At 41.0% G+C, this 17413-nt stretch overlaps 1 protein-coding gene across 1 annotated transcript in view; it reads right to left on the minus strand.

The window, feature by feature from the left end:
- Positions 1 to 15615, minus strand: part of ccdc181 (coiled-coil domain containing 181) — a 38168-nt gene extending 22553 nt beyond the window's left edge. The window contains exon 1 of the mRNA XM_072585198.1: positions 15407 to 15615. Within this exon, the coding sequence (XP_072441299.1) occupies positions 15407 to 15433 (27 nt within the window). The 5' untranslated portion in view covers positions 15434 to 15615. The remainder of the gene's footprint in view (positions 1 to 15406) is intronic.
- Between the last annotated feature and the right edge of the window lie 1798 nt (positions 15616 to 17413).

Raw genomic sequence — 17413 nt, forward strand, 5'->3', positions numbered from 1 at the left:
TGTTTTATTGACATTGAGGGTTTGTTATCACTGTACCATAAACGCCAAGCCCTTTATCTCCTCTCCGTATTCTGACAAACCGTTGTTTGATATCGGTCCTAGCATGGTGGTGTTGTCAGCAAACTTGCAGATGGCATTTGTTTGGAATTTGGCTACATGCTCAGGGGTGTACAGAGAGTACAGGAGAGGGCTGAGATCACATCCTTGTAGAGTGCCAGTGTTGAGGATTATTATGTAAGAAGTGCTGTTGTCTATCTTCACTGATTGTGGTCTTGGGTCAAGAAGTTGAGAATCCAATTACAGAGGGCAGAGCAAAGACCTAGGTCCAAATGGGATCATGGTGTCAAAGGCGGAGCAGTGGTCGATGAGTAGGAGCCTGATGTAGATGCTCTTTGTTATCCAGATGTTTCAGTGATGAGTGTAGGGCTAGGGTAATGGCGCCCGCTGTGTACTTTTTTGCTGGTAGGCAAATTGAAGGGGATCAAGTCAGGCTGGGCGCCTAGAGTTGATGTGGGCCACGACCAGGCTCTTAAAGCACTTCATGATTATGGACGTTAAGAGCCACTGGGCAGTAGTCATTAAGGCACTTTGCATGTGTTTTCTTTGGCACTGGGATGATGGTTGCCTTCTTAAAGCAGGTGGGGACTTTGGCTTGTAGCAAGGAGAGGTTGAGGGTGTCAGCAAATACCTCCACCAGCTGGTTCTCACAGGATCTAAGTGCCCAGCCAGGGACGCTGTCTGAGCCAATTGCTTTCCTCAGGACATCTCTCAGGAAGATTGATCTGTCATCTGCAGCAGTTAGAGAGGGAACAGGTGCATCCAGGCTGCTGGGGCAGGTGAACTGAGCATAGAAAGTATTAAGCACATCAGGGAAGTATGTGTTTTTGTCCACTATCTTGCTCTGCTTCATTTAATATCCTGTTATGTTGTGTAGGCCTTAAAACAGGCAGCAGGTATCGGTATCGTTGGTTTGGGCCTCTAACTTGGTCTGGTACTGCTTCTTGGCATCTCTGATGGATTTGCGAAGGTCATATCTGGATTTTCTGTATAAGTCTGATCGTGCAACTTGAATGCTGCATGCCTGGTCTTTAGTAGGCAATGGATTTTCTGGTTCATCCAAGGTTTATGGTTGGGTAACACACTGATTGATTTCTTTGGCACTCAGTCCTCTGCACTTGCTACCCGTCTAGGTTGTCCAGTCTTCTTGAATATAGTCCAGTCCACTGATTCCAAGTCTTGAAGAAGCTGTTTTGTTGCTTCAGACGTTTCAGCTTCTGCTTGTAAGCTGAGAAGCAGAACAGTGTTGTGATATGATTTTCCAAAATGTGGGTACAGAGTATGGAGCAATAGGTGTCTTTGATGGTTGCGTAGCAGTGGTTAAGGATGTTCGGTCCTCTAGCGGGGCAGGAGACAAGTTGGTATTTTGGCAGCACCCTATTGAGGTTGGCCAGGTTGAAGTTGCTAGCTATGATGAATACGGCCTCAGGGAATTTCATCTCCAGAGTATTTGTAGCGGTGTAAATTTCATTTTGTCACACATCCCTAAGCAAAAATTATTCTGTTAGAAATGGATTGCTTCTTAATTTTTTTTTAGCAATATGGTTCTTATTAGGAGATGTGCTATCCAAGTTTGGTCATTATACAGATGTACAGCAGTAGTCCTGATTTTTGAGCAATTACCTTTTGGTTTAATGTGATGGTTTGAGGCAGAAATGGTTGACTGACATAGCATGGCAACTATAAGACCATAAGACCATAAGACATAGGAGTGGAAGTAAGGCCATCGAGTCCACTCCGCCATTCAATCATGGCTGATGCGCATTTCAGCTCCACTTACCAGCATTCTCCCCGTAGCCCTTAATTCCTCTAGACAACAAGAACCTATCAATCTCGGCCTTGAAGACATTTAGCGTCCCGGCTTCCACTGCACTCCGTGGCAATGAATTCCACAGGCCCATCACTCTCTGGCTGAAGAAATGTCTCCGCATTTCTGTTCTGAAATGACCCCCTCTAATTCTAAGGCTGTGTCCACGGGTCCTAGTCTCCTCGCCTAACAGAAACAATTTCCTAGCATCCACCTTTTCCAAGCCATGTATTATTTTGTACGTCTCTATTAGATCTCCCCTTAATCTTCTAAACTCCAACGAATACAATCCCAGTATCCTCAGCCGTTCCTCATATGCTAGACCTGTCATTCCAGGGATCATCCGTGTGAATCTCCGCTGGACACGTTCCAGTGCCAGTATGTCCTTCCTGAGGTGTGGGGACCAAAACTGGACACAGTACTCCAAATGGGGCCTAACCAGAGCTTTATAAAGTCTTAGTAGTACATCTCTGCTTTTATATTCCAACCCTCTTGAGATAAGAGACAACATTGCATTCGCTTTCTTAATCACAGACTCAACCTGCATGTTTACCTTTAGAGAATCCTCGACTAGCACTCCCAGATCCCTTTGTGCTTTGGCTTTATTAATTTTCTCACCATTTAGAAAGTAGTCCATGCTTTTATTCTTTTTGCCAAAGTGCAAGACCTCGCACTTGCTCACGTTAAATTCCATCAGCCATTTCCTGGACCACTCTCCCAACCTGTCTAGATCCTTCTGTAGCCTCCCCACTTCCTCAGTACTACCTGCCTGTCCACCTAACTTCGTATCATCGGCAAACTTCGCTAGAATGCCCCCGGTTCCCTCATCCAAATCATTAATATATAATGCGAACAGCTGTGGCCCCAGCACTGAACCCTGCGGGACACCGCTCGTCACCGGCTGCCATTCTGAAAAAGAACCTTTTATCCCAACTCTCTGCCTTCTGTTAGACAGCCAATCCTCAATCCATCCCAGCAGCTCACCTCGAACACCATGGGCCCTCACCTTGCTCAGCAGCCTCCCGTGTGGCACCTTATCAAAGGCCTTTTGAAAGTCTAGATAGACCACATCCACTGGGTTTCCCTGGTCTAACCTACTTGTTACCTCTTCAAAAAATTCCAACAGGTTTGTCAGGCATGACCTCCCTTTACTAAATCCATGTTGACTTGTTCTAATCAGACTCTGCTCTTCCAAGAATTTAGAAACCTCATCCTTAATGATGGATTCTAGAATTTTACCAACAACCGAGGTTAAGCTGATTGGCCTATAATTTTCCATCTTTTGCCTTGATCCCTTCTTGAACAAGGGGGTTACTACAGCCATCTTCCAATCATCCGGGACCTTTCCTGACTCCAGTGACTCTTGAAAGATCTCAACCAATGCCTCTGCTATTTCCTCAGGAGATTTATCAATTTTAAGACTTTTTAACTTTTCTAGCACTATCTCTTTCGTAATGGCAACCATACTCAACTCAGCCCCGTGACACCCTTTAATTTTTGGGATATTACTCATGTCTTCCACTGTGAAAACTGACGCAAAGTACTTGTTAAGTTCTCCTGCTATTTCCTTATCTCCCATCACTAGGCTCCCTGCATCAGGTTGAAGTGGCCCAATGTCTACTTTTGCCTGTCATTTGTTTCTTATGTACTGAAAGAAACTTTTACTATTATTTCTAATATTACTGGCTAGCCTACCTTCATATTTGATCCTCTCATTTCTTATTACACTCTTTGTTATCCTCTGTTTGCTTTTATATCCTTCCCAATCTTCTGATTTCCCACTGTTCTTAGCCACTTTATAGGATCTCTCTTTTTCTTTAATACATTTCCTGACTTCCTTTGTCAGCCAAGGTTGTCTCATCCCTCCCCGGTTAATCTTTCTTTTCTTGGGAATGAACCTCTGTACAGTGTCCTCAATTATACCTACAAATTCCTGCCATTTTTGCTCTACTGTCTTCCCGGTTAGCCTCTGCTTCCAGTCTATTTTAGTCAGTTCCTCTCTCATGCCTTCATAATTACCTTTATTCAACTGTAACACCATTACATCAGATTTTGCCTTCTCCCTTTCAAACTCCAGACTGAACTCTACCATATTATGGTCGCTACTTCCTAAGGGTTCCCTTACTTTAAGATCTTTTATAGAGTCTGGTTCATTGCAAAGCACTAGGTCCAGAATAGCCTGCTCTCTTGTGGGCTCCATGACAAGCTGCTCCAAAAAGCCATCCTGTAAGCATTTCATGAATTCCCTTTCTTTAGATCCACTAGCAACATTATTTACCCAGTCCACCTGCATATTGAAGTCTCCCATGATCAATGTAACCTTGCCTTTATGACATGCCTTCTCTATTTCCCGGTACATGTTGCGTCCCTGGTCCTGACCACTGTTAGGAGGTCTGTACACAACTCCAATTATGGTTTTTTTGCCTTTGTGGTTCCTCAATTCCACCCACACAGACTCCACATCATCCGATGCTATGTCATTCAATACCATAGATTTAATTTTGTTCTTAACTAACAAGGCAACCCCACCCCCTCTGCCCACCTCTCTGTCTTTTCGATAAGTTGAAATAACTACTGAACTACTGAAAGAGCAGCATGATTTATGGCAATCTATCCATGATCACATATCACGTATGTTTGTATGTTTAAGGAATGGAACCCTTTGCGCTTGCAGTATATCTACTCATTGGACTTGTGGCAACTGCAGAGTTATGTGCATGCTTGATAGCCCCTTGTGCCATTGGAAAGTTCTCTACCTGGGAAAAGTCAAGTGCTCATTCCTCCTGCTGAGCGAAAAGGACATTCTTTCTTAAAGGACCTTAGTGACATCCTGAATGCAATGATGCATATTAAATTGAGAACTATTCAGCCTGGAAAGATCCACCAGTATAGATATTAAGGTCCACAGTGAAGTTGACAAGATGTGGCAGCACTGGCCTCCCCATGCTCTGCATCACGGGATCCATCAAAGAAGATAGCACAATGTTCTACTTCTGTGGTGTTTTCTTTTTCCAAATCAAAGTAGTCACATAAATTCAAGTTGTTATTGTGATTTGCATGAATGATCCTTTAGTGGGTTGTGTACAGGTACACAACCTTTAATCCAAAATTCCAAAATCCGAAAAGCTCCAAATTCCAAAATGTTTTTCGTGGAGTGTGGAACGTCATTTTGGCGTGCAAACAGGTCACCCAATTCCACACCCACTTAAACCATGTCACTCAATCTCAGCACTTGTACTATTCATATGTGCATCTGCTGGTAGGTAATCTTTTTAAATTTCACTGTGAAAATGTAACTTATTCTGTAATCTGAAAATTCCAAATTCTGAAAAACAACTGATCCCAAGGATTTCGGATAAAGGATTGTGTACCTGTAGTAACAAATTTCATTTGGATAGTGATACTGAAATGATGGTTTTGATTTTTGAAGCTTTAATTACATTATAATGGGTCTGAATTTGAGGTCTCTGTGATTGTGCTTCACTGATTTTTTTGAAATGTTGCTTAATGAACTATGGGGCTGCTAGCTCATTGGGGGGGGAGGGAGTGAGAGAGAGCGACAGATAGAGTGATACAGACAGACAATCAACTGGGGTGATTTAGCCAGTGAGTCACCATACCTCAGACGAAGGGACAGACAGAGAAAGGAAGTTCATTACGGTACACTTAACTGGTGTGGGAATTGGACACATGCGGTTGGCATTACTCTGTATTGCAAACCAACTGTCGAGCTAACCGGGCTTGTAGAATTCAAACCAAAAATTAGAATAATAGTGACCATGAAACCATAAGTAATTGTTGGTAAATAAGAAGAGGGGGAAAGTGAGGGCAGCAGATGCTGGAGATCAGAGTCAAAAGGTGTGGTGCTGGAAAAGCACAGCTGAACAGGCAGCAGCCGAGGAGGACAGTCAATGTTTTGAGCATCTGCTCTTCATCAGGAATCATTCCTGATGATGAACTTCTGCTTGAAACACCGCATCTCCTTCTCCTCGGATGCTGCCTGACCAGCTGTGCTTTTCCAACACCATACTTCTTGACGGTAAATAATAACATAAGAACTCGGAGCAGGAGTAGGCCTGCTCTGCCATTCAATACGATCATGGCTGATCTTTTTGTAATCTCTCACTATAACCCTTAATTCCTTTACTGTTCAAAAAAATTATCTATCTTAGCTTTAAAAACATTTAATGAGGAAGCCTCAACTACTTCACTGGGCAGTGAATTCCATAGGTACCCAACCCTCTGAGTGAAGAAGTTCCTTCTCAATTCAGTCCTAAATCTGATTCCCCCTAATTTTGAGGCAATACTCTCTTGTCCTAGTTTCACCTGCCACCTCTTTACTTCTACCTTATCAATTCTCTTCATTATTTTATATGTTGCTGTAAGATCCACCCTCATTCTTCTAAATTCCAATGAATATAATCCCAGTCTACTCAGTCTCTCCTCATAAGCCAACCCCCTCAACTCCGGAATCAACCTAGTGAACCTCCTCTACAACCCCTCAAGTGCCACTGCATTCATTTTCAAGCAAGGAGACCAAAACTGCATGCAGTACTCCAAGTGTGGCCTCACCAGCACCCTATACAGCTGCAACATAACCTCCCTGCTTTTGAACTCAATCCCTTTAGCAACGGAGGACAAAACTCCATTTGCCGCCTTTATTACATGTTGCATCTGCAGGTCAACCTTCTGTGTTTTATGCACAAGGACACCGAGGTCCCTCTGCACAGCAGCATGCTGCAATTTTTTACCATTCAAGTAACAGTCCCTTTTACTGTTATTCCTATCAAAATGGATGAGTTCACATTTATTAACATTGTATTCCATCTGCCAGACTCACTTAAACTACTTATGTCCCTTCACAGTCCTCAGCACATTTCACTCTACCACTCATCTTCTGCAAACTTTGACACACTAGATGTGGTCCCCAACTCCAAATCATCTACATAAATTGTGAATAATTGTGATCCCAACACTGATCCCTGAGGCACACCACTGGTCATTGATCGCCAACCAGAAAAGCACTCATTCATCCTTACTCTTTGATTCCTGTTAGCTAATCAATCCTCTATTCTTGCTAATACATTGCCTGTAATGCCTTACATCTTTATCTTATGCAGCAGCATTTTGTGTGGCATCTTGTCGAATGCCTTTTGTAAATCTAGATATACCACATCTACTCATAATGTCTTCTTGAAATTCCAATAGATTAGTTAAGCACCTTCATGAACCCATGCTGAGTCTGCCCAACAGGACAATTTCTATCAGTATATCTTGCTATTTCTTCCTTGATAATAGATTCAAGCATTTTCCCCACTACAGAAGTTAAGCAAAAGGTCTATAATTCCCCATCTTTTGTCAAGCTCAGTTTTTTAAACAGTGGCGTCACATTTGTTGTTTTCCAATCTGCTGGAACTGCCCCAAAGTCCAGCGAATTTTGGAACATTATTGTAAGGGAATTTGCTATTTCTCCTGTAATCACTTATGGTAATCTGGGATGCATTACATCAGGGCAAGGAGACTTGTCTACCTTTAGCTCCATTAACCTGCCCAACACTACCTTTTCTGTGATAATGATTGTTTTCAGGTCTTCATCTTTGTCTCCTTGTCAAATACTGGCACATTATTCATGTCCTCCACTGTGAAGACTTGACAAAAAATACCTGTTAAATGCCTCAGCCATTTCCTCATAGCCCATTACTAAATCCCTCTTCTCATTCTCAAAAGGACCAATGTTTACTTTTAGCCACTCTTTTTCATTTTATATATTTATAGAAACTTTTGCTTTCTGTCTTTATATTCTGAGCTAGTTTACTCTCATAATCTATCTTATTTTTCTTTTTAAGTTTTTTTATGGCTTTCTGTAGACATTTAAAGTTTTCCCAAACTTCTAGTTTCCCGCTAATCTTTGCTACTTTGTATGCCTTCCTTATTTCCTTAGGTATCCACGGCAGATTACCCCTTTTCCTACAGTCCTTCCTTTTCACTGGTATATATTTGTGCTGAGCACTTTGAAAAATTGCTTTGAAAGTCCTCCACTGTTTGTCAACTGTCCCACCATAAAGTCTTTGCTTTCCAGACTACTTTAGCCAACTCCTCTCTCATCCTATTGTAGTCTCCTTCATTTTAGCACAGGACCTTGGTGTTGGATTTTATCTTTTCATTTTCCATCTGTATTCTAAATTCAACAATACTGTGATCACTCCTTCCAAGAGTATCTCTAACTATGAGATCACTAACTTATTCCTGTCTCATTACACAGGACCAGATCTAGGATAGCTTGCTTCCTCGTTGGTTCCATTACATACTGTTCAAGAAAACTATCGTGGACGCATGCAACAAACTCCTCCTCTGACTACCCTGACCGACCTAGTTCGACCATTAGACATGTAGATTAAAATCCCTGTGATAATTGCCGTACCAATTTTACAGGCCTTAGCTATTTCTTTGTTTATTGCCTGCCCCAATGTGACATTATTATTTGGTGGCGTATAGATTACACTTATCAGTGACTTCTTCTTCTTCTTAGAATTTCCAATTTTCACCCAAATGAATTCAACCTTATTCTCCATAGAACTTTCATCTCTCATCACTGTCCTGATGTCACCCTTAAATATCAAAGATACACCACCTTCCTTACCTCCCTGTCTGTCCTTTCGAATAGTCTGATACCCTTGGACATTTAACTCCCAGTCATGACCATCCTGTAACTGTCTCTGTAATGGCTACTAAATCATATTCATTTGTGGTAATTTTTGCCATTAACTCATCTATCTTGTTTCGAATGCTACGAACATTCGGGTGAAGTGCCCTTATGTTGGTTTTATACCCTCTTTATCAATTCCAACATCTCTAATAACATCTCCTCAGTCATCCTTCCTTTTTACTTCTTTCATCGTCTGCCATGTAATTAAATCCTTTTGCACACGTTAACCTGCTGCTTCCCTTTTTATTTACCATAATACTTCCTGATGATTCACTAGTTTAAAGTCCTAGTGACCACCCTATTTATCCTTTTCACTAGAATACTGGTACCAGATCAATTCAGGGAGAGGCCATCCCATCTGGGTTCACAGATATCCTTTAGAGAAGGAAATCTGCTATCCTTACCTGGGTGGTCCACATGTAATTCTAGATCCACAGCAATGTGGTTTACTCTAATTATCCTATGAAATGGCCCAGGCAGCATCAAAATCACTACAAAGGCTAAAGAAAGGGATGAAATTGTATAGATTATCCAGAATCAACAAAAGCATCAGAAGCAACAAGGGCAAACCTAACCCTGTTTATGTGACAAAGATTTCTTTGTTACTATCTGGAGGCTTGTGACAAAATCTGATGTTGCTGACAACACCGAAGATGAGTTAATAGCACCAGTGTAACTGAACTGGCTGTGTCTTAAAGAACATATCTGCTAGACTGGTGCTGCATTAGGTAGTGAGGGAACAAACAAGAGAGGAAACAACTTGACTTCTTTCTTATATATCTACCTGTTGCAAATGTATCTCTTCATGATAGTAACAATTGCACAGTTCTTGTGGAGATGAGGCATTGCCTTCACACTGAAAATAGCTTCCATGATGATGTGGTGGCACAACCACCACACTGTGATTGATGATCTAACATCGTTATATGCAGTTTCCTTACAGTCTGAGGAAATGTAGGGAACAGTCTAAGAGAGAGATAGAAGGAATACCTCACAGTAAAGTATGTTTCACAATGTAAACATAAGGATTTTTGCAGAAACTTCCCATAGTCAAATTAGAGCCACTCTTTGGTTGATGAACCATTCCCACTACACAGATCCAACAATCTTGAGCTGCTTTATCATTGGATTTCTTCCATTATAAGGTCAGAAGAAGGGATGTTCGTGGATGCTTGCACCATGTCCAGCACAAATATTTGCAGAGGCAAGAATACAGCAGACCATGTATATATGCAACAAGACCTACAGAAGTAACATTTGCATCTCATGCCATGATCATCTCCAACACAGAGAATCTATTTCCCCTGGACATTCAAAGACCAGAAAATGAGCTGGATCAGTCATATAAATACTGTGGCTCCATAAGTGAATCAAAGGCTAGAACTCCTGCAGCTAGTAACTCACCTCCTAACTTCCCCAAACCCATTTCACCACCTGCAAGGCACATGTCAGGAGTACGATGGAATCCTCCCTACATGTCTGGATGACAAGAAACTTCAACAACACGCAAGAAGCTTGACATAATCTAGGACAAAGCAGCCAACTTAATTGGCACCCCAACATGAGTTCCAACAGTTAATCCTTCACAACCAACACAAAGAAGCAGTATATACCCATATACAAATTACACAGCTACTCACTACAGCTTCTTCAATACCTGCAAGTGATAACATCCAGATATTAAATAGATATATGGGAGCACCCTCACCTTCAAATCATCTCCTAAGTCACATGCCATCCTGACTTGGAATTATTTCACTGTTTCTTCCTACTGTTAGGTCAAAATTCTCCAATTCTCTTCCCAACTGCACTATGGATGTACCTACTCTTCATGGACTGCAATGGTTCAAGAAGGAGCTCACCAGCACCTTCTTAAGAAAATACAGGAATAGGCAATAAATGCTGGCCTTATCCATGAACAGAAAATATTGCCCCTACCCAAATATTTATTCCCTCTTCACCTTTTCTATAGGTTATCATTATCATAGAAGTACAGTTCCATTTTGTCTTCAATCAAACAACTTCATATTTATACCCAGGATGTGAAAAAGTTGGGTGATAAAGCTGGAGAGCATCATAACAGCGTCTAACCCAATTTTCTAATTAGAATAAATGTGCTTTAAAACAAGGACAACAAACATGATTGAGCATCTGACCAATTTCCCTTCTTTGGAAAATATCAGAGCCATTCCATATGCCAGATAATTCATCACAAGAGTTGGGACTGGGACTTGACAACTATATGGTTATTTTCTAAAGTACTTCCGATTTTTGACCTATTTCCAGACCACAACTATCTTGTCACATAGTTCCTCACACTCATGCCTGATCGCATGCCCTAGTTCCTGTGGTTACCAATTGCATCATCATAATTCTGAGAAAGGTTGAAGGTATACACAAGACACAACCATCTTGACATGGAGCATTTTGACTTCCTACACAGGCATCTTGCTTATGTACATACCTGGCAGCTAATTTCAATCAAGTTAGTCACTGATGCAAATAGGAAATTTTGATTGAAAGATTTAATAAAGGATTGTACATCACAGAAAGATTGTGCACAGAAAATGGCCAGCTTACACATTTTGCTACGTTTGAAAACCAAAATTCAGCACAAAGTTGGAGTAATTAATAAAAGCACACTGGGGTTGCTATAGTGAAGTAAACACAATAATTTATTATGTTGCATGTCTACACTTGTGTTTGTTATAACTAATACAACATTGAAATATCTTTTACATGGATGCAGTCTTGTAGCAGTTGTTCTTATAGCTACAGTTGCAGAGGCATGAAGTTAGTCGGTACACAATGTAAAATGTCAAACTGTACGTTGTCAGTATTTTCTATCACCTCGAACAGAATGCTTATACCAAAGTGTACACAAAGTGAAAGCTTCATAAAATACAGTAACATTAACATTTGTTCACTCCTACAATAGCAGAGGAATTGGTTTAGTTAACAGGGAAGGGATATCAGGTATTTTAAAATGTACTCAGCAAAAGTTTCTGAGTGGGGACTTAGCTTTAACTTCTATTTGTCCATTCAAAACCATAAATTACAGTACCTAATATAGTGTATCAATACCAGAGTTCTGTCACATTCACTAATGTAAGAGACTATATTGCAGTTTTAAAAATCTGCATTCATTTACACTCCTATTTTATCCAATTAAGTGGGATAATAAGACAGAAGGAACCTACATTTATACAACACATTTCATAACCCCTGGACCTTACAAAGTGCTTCACAACAAATATGTTATTATTAAAGTATAATCAATGTATGCAAATGCATGAGCAAATGTTCACGTAAAAAGATTCCAAAACAAAAATAAAACAAAACCATTGCCCAGATATTCCGATCAGGGTCAGTAACTCTATTTCTGGAGACTATTGGACAGGGGCCTCCTATTATGAAACTTTTCAGGATTTACGATTCAGCAAAGAAAATCTTAGAACCAACATTCGTGTTTGCAGCAAACAGTTGCTATGTTTCTTAATTCAAGGGTCCAGCAGCACAGCCAGCCACGTTGGTGGCCTCTGTCAAAGGCTAACTATGTAACTATGGTGGCCAGGTGTAAGAGGTAAGGTACCAGATGGATGATGTAGGTAGAGTGCCAGGTGATTAGAATGCAATGGTGCCAGGTAAGTGAATCAGTGCTTCAGGTAGATTAGGAGTGTTGGGTCTAGGGAGGGGGCCAGGTAGCAGGGAAGTAGGTGTCATCATGTCCGGAGGCAAACAGATTGGTATGGGGGTGTGGAGAAGTTGTTGATTCCATCAAGGAGTTGTCAGGTGGGTGCAGGTCAGTTCAGGGTTTAGGAAAGAAAGGCTTGCACCAGCCCAGGGGTTGATTGAGAGGAAGGGGGAAAGCAGGTGGTGTGGTGGCAGAGGATGGTAGGTTCGGGTTGGGAATTGTTGGGTCCATTGGGGTGGAAATGTGAGACTGGGATCCAGGAAGGAGTGGAGTGCTGAATTGAACAGGTGGGAGAAGGTGTCATTTCTTAAGGGGTCAGGTTTGATCTAGTGGATGGAGAAGTTAGGTTATGAGTTGAGGGAGAGGTAGACTGGTTAGAGGGTACCTGCTAGGGGGTCCAAAGGGAGTGTCAAGGGTTGGGGAAGTGTGCTTGTGGGGCTCAGTGGTGAGTGGGGACTTCAGGTTAATACTCACCAAATTGTTAGGGTATGTTTTAAATCCTTTAATTTTTCCTGGGTATCTATTAAGCTGAACTACATCAAAAATCTTTGAATTCTCTGACTTTATGGACTTTTTGGGGGTCTAATTGCAAGGGAATTGCCATCAGTAAATTCAAATTCCAGGGAATTGACCACAAAGTCAGATGTGTCAGGGATTCTGTACAGTCCAGTCTAGGTTGCTCCCACAACTTTCTGGCCATCGGAAATCTAGGTCATATGTTTTAGCGATCTTGATGGATGGTCAAATATTGACCAGACTGGGAGATCAACCTGCTGTTCATTGAATAGTACCTTGGAACTTTTACTGTCCATTGCGAATGACACACAGGGAACTGTGTTCAAATCTAACTGAAACACAGCAATGCTGATAATACAGAATTCCCTCAGTACTGTACTCACGCATCAGTCCAAATTATTTCTTCAATATTCTGAACCCACAACTTCGGCTCAAAGATGAAGCTGATAAAATATTTGAATAACAGTTTATTGCATACATGCACCACCCTCTGTCTGAAATTGTTGTTTTCCCTTTTCATCTTAAACCTATGCCATCTAGTTTTGGACTCCCCTACCCCAGAGTTAAAACCTTGTTTATTTACCCTATCTATGCCCCTCATGATTTTATAAACCTCTATAAGGTCGTCCCTCAGCTTCCAACGCTTCAGGGAAAATAGTCTATTCAGCTTCTCCTTATAGCTCAAGCCCTCCAACCCTGGCAGCATCCTTGTAAATCTTCTTTATTAACAATGGTTGCCATAAAGGATATGAAATTAAACAAAAACTTAACTTAGTCATCATCTCACAAAAAATGCCAAGTTCAGTTGTGTATGCAATTTTTAAAAATGTAACCAAAAGAGAAAATGCTGGAAAATCTCAGCAGGTTTGGCAGCGTCTGTAAGGAGAGAAAAGAGCTGACATTTCGAGTCTAACTGACCCTTTGTCAAAGCTTTCTCTTTTGGTTTCAGATTCCAGCATCCGCAGTAATTTGCTTTTAAAAATGTACGAGGAGAAAGTGAGGACTGCAGATGCTGGAGATCAGAGCTGAAAATGTGTTGCTGGAAAAGCGCAGCAGGTCAGGCAGCATCCAAGGAACAGGAGAATCAACGTTTCGGGCATCAGCCCTTCTTCAGGAAGAAGGGCTGATGCCCGAAACATCGATTTTCCTGTTCCTTGGATGCTGCCTGACCTGCTGCGCCTTTCCAGCAACACATTTTCAGCTTTTAAAAATGTACTCCAATTTAAGAAAGGAAGAGAGAACATGTAAAGGTCGACAGTTCAAGTTTCACATGGAGGGGATTCTGTCAACAATAGCTTTAGAAGAATTAATAATTTGTGCTGAACAAAGGTTGTATCACTTAAGTTATGTACATGAACATCTGAAGGCCAGAAAATCTGAACATTAAATATGTAAAAAGGAATGGAAACCAATTATTGTGACTAATGTTTAAATCAGAAGACTGAACTATGCTGAAAAGGGATGATACTCAGATGCTGTTCTTCTACTTGGTTGGAACAATGTTATAACCTAAAAATAAAATTTCAGCCCCACTAGAATGATTGTGCAGGAAGAAATGTTGACCTGGGAAGGCAAAGAGACAAAATCATACAACTACAGTTACAAACAGAAGTGCGGTATCTAGCTAGATTTACACTTCATCTACATTTCCTCAATACTAAAGTGATAACTAAGTCAGAAAACCCTATTGGGGATACTGTATATGTCCTAACTTTCAAATGGTGTGTCCATTGTCATGCATTAGTGTTTTAAACACAATATTTGAATATTACCATTTAGGATTATCTTAAAAGAAAAGAATTGTTTTATGTAATTATCATTTGCAAATAATTATTTTTTTAAAACTTAACAGATATTTATAACTCAATAACACAATTTGATATGACAACCCACAGCAATGTCCGATCAAATATGTTGATAAACTGAAACTGCTGAACAAACTGAGCAGGTCTAGCAGTATCTATGGAGAGAAAGCAGAGTTAATGTATCAGATCCAATGACCCTTCTTTAGGACTAAAGAGACACTGCACCCGAAACGTTAACTCTGCTTCACGTTAATAGATGCTGCCAAACCTGCGGAGTTTTTCCAATAATTTCTGTTTTTGTTTTCCAGCATCCGCAGTTATTGGTTCTTATTCGTCAAACGTGTTGACAAGTATTTGTCTTCGAAGACTTTCAATTCTTTTTAAATCAGTCAACTCATTTGAGAATTCAGATGCAGCCATTAATATATATAAACCCATAATTAATAAACATAAAATGGATGCAAATCCCACAAGATGCCAACAATCGTTTGCCAATTTGTTTTGCGTACATTTTTTAAAAAAAAATCCATAATTTGGATTATTCGTTAATTGAATGAAGTTGCTGCGTATTTAGTGTGCAAGACCCAAAAAGAGAAGAGTCGGGTTCTTGAGGTACAGTGGTAGCATCCCTATCTTTGAAACAGGAGGCCCAGATTCAGGTCCTACTTGCTTCGGAGTTGTGTACTAACACCTGAGAATAGGGCTATTCGAAGGTATCAAAAAGAGAACAGGGAAAATGGCGAGTCTGGAATTTCGATCTGTCAGCAGTGAGCGGCATTGAACACCCTTCAGTATGGGGCGGGAGTGTTGCGATCACCTACCTGTGCATGGCGACCTCGCTGCACCATCCGCTGCCCCTTACTCGCTCAGCGACCACCCACCCCTCCGCCCGCCTCCCGCTCTGGCTGCCGCTCGACTGCTGCGTTCAAAATCCCGTTCTCTCCCCAACAGCTGCCGGGCACGAGCCATCAGTTAGCATAGCAACAGTCCCTTGGCAACGCAGACAACTGTCAGCTCATGACGCACTGGTTGCCAAGTTTTATGTAGCGGCCCGCGGCGCGCTTGCGCAGTTGTGTATGATGGTTGAGGGTGTTTGCGGGGCGGTGGAAGATTTCACTTGCCCGCCTGCTTGATTTATTGGATGCCGTGAATGGTGTTTACAAAACAGGAACAACGTAAGTTGAAAGCTGAATGAATTGTCAGTGAAATAAGGTGAATTGAGAAGAAGCGGGGTGGAATAGATTGGGGAGGAACGGGAAAAAAAAACTAGAAGTGAGTCCATTCAGCCTTCCCAGTCTGTTCGGGGAATGCATGAGATCATGACGCTTTAACTACATTTGGTATCCCATCTGAAATTGTAACACACTGGGAGACCCAGCGTCTCGTCAGAATATCACCTAGCCTTTTGTCCGACTTCCCTTCCTATACTTATTTCCCTTTATTTCTTTACGGTGCTCCTTAAAACCCATCTCTGGCCAGTTTGAGGTCAACCATGCTAATATTTTCTTAACTGGATTTTTTGCTAAATTTACAAAAGCAAAACACTGCAGATGCTGGTAATCTGAAATAAAAACAAAAAAAAGGCTGGGAAACTCAGGAGTTCAGGCAGCATCTGTGGAGAGAAATAAATCTGAAATTTCAGCTAATGACCTTTCATCAGACCTGAAAAGAAATAGAGATTTATGCATTTTTATGTTGGTGGACACAGGTAAGAAGAACAGAGAGGATCTATGGTACATTCCTGCCCAGCCTTCATCCTATCACAGATCTTTTTCTCCAGTGTTAGAGTTTGCCTGATGACCATTCTTCTGATGACCATTGGACCATTTTATTACACTAGCAAGTTGTTGTTGTCGTCTCATATTTCCTTACCTAACCAAAATATCTATTAACATCAGTTTGAACAATTCAAGTGATCCAGCATCCGCAATTTATTGGGAGATCATTCCAGATTTCCAATACCATTTTTATGTGAAAAATATTGCACATCCCAGATGGACAAACTCTAATTTTAAGATTATGTTTTCTTGTTCAGAAATCCTCTATTTCCACACTATCACTTTTCTTTATAATACCTCAATTAGTGTTATCGAACTGGATTTTCAGAAGATAGTTAATGTTTGTATAAACAATGCACACAATGTTCATAGTGAAACAGAATAACCATGTGTTAGGTGAAACCAGACACAGTGGAGATTGTTGAAACATGAATGCAGGAAATTCAAGACTATGAAGGAAACATTGTAAATTCTAACCTATTCAGAAAGGATAAAAAAGGAAAATGGAATAGCTTTACTTTCTTCAGGTAACAGAATGGCAGGAGAAATAAAGCATAACTGGACTTCAGTGGCACAATGTTTCTCATTGTACATTTGCTACCTGAGTTGCTGAGGGTTTCCTGTTGGATGATAAATGAAGACATTGGAGAGTTTTGACAATTTACGTAGCTCAGGTTGAGGTTCGGGATATAGGTTTGCTTGCTGAGCTGGAAGATTCATTTTCAGATGTTTCGTCACCATACTAAGTCAAATATTCAGTGTGCCTCGCATCTAGAAATCCTAGCCACTCTCCCCTACATCAAAGACATCTTGGAAATGACTGCCAGACTACTCAGACTCCTTAGCATCATGTTAGCCCACAAACCCACCAACACACTAAAACAGCAGCTAATGAACTTGAAAGACCCTATACAGACAAGAAGCATAACTAATGTCATCTGCAAAATACTTTGCAAGAACTGTAACAAACACAACATTGGACAAACAAGCAAAAAACTAGCCACCAGGATACATTAACATCAACTAGCCACAAAACGACATGACCCTCTC

Source organism: Chiloscyllium punctatum, chromosome 15 (assembly GCF_047496795.1).
Source record: "Chiloscyllium punctatum isolate Juve2018m chromosome 15, sChiPun1.3, whole genome shotgun sequence".
NCBI classification, from domain to species: Eukaryota; Metazoa; Chordata; class Chondrichthyes; order Orectolobiformes; family Hemiscylliidae; genus Chiloscyllium; species Chiloscyllium punctatum.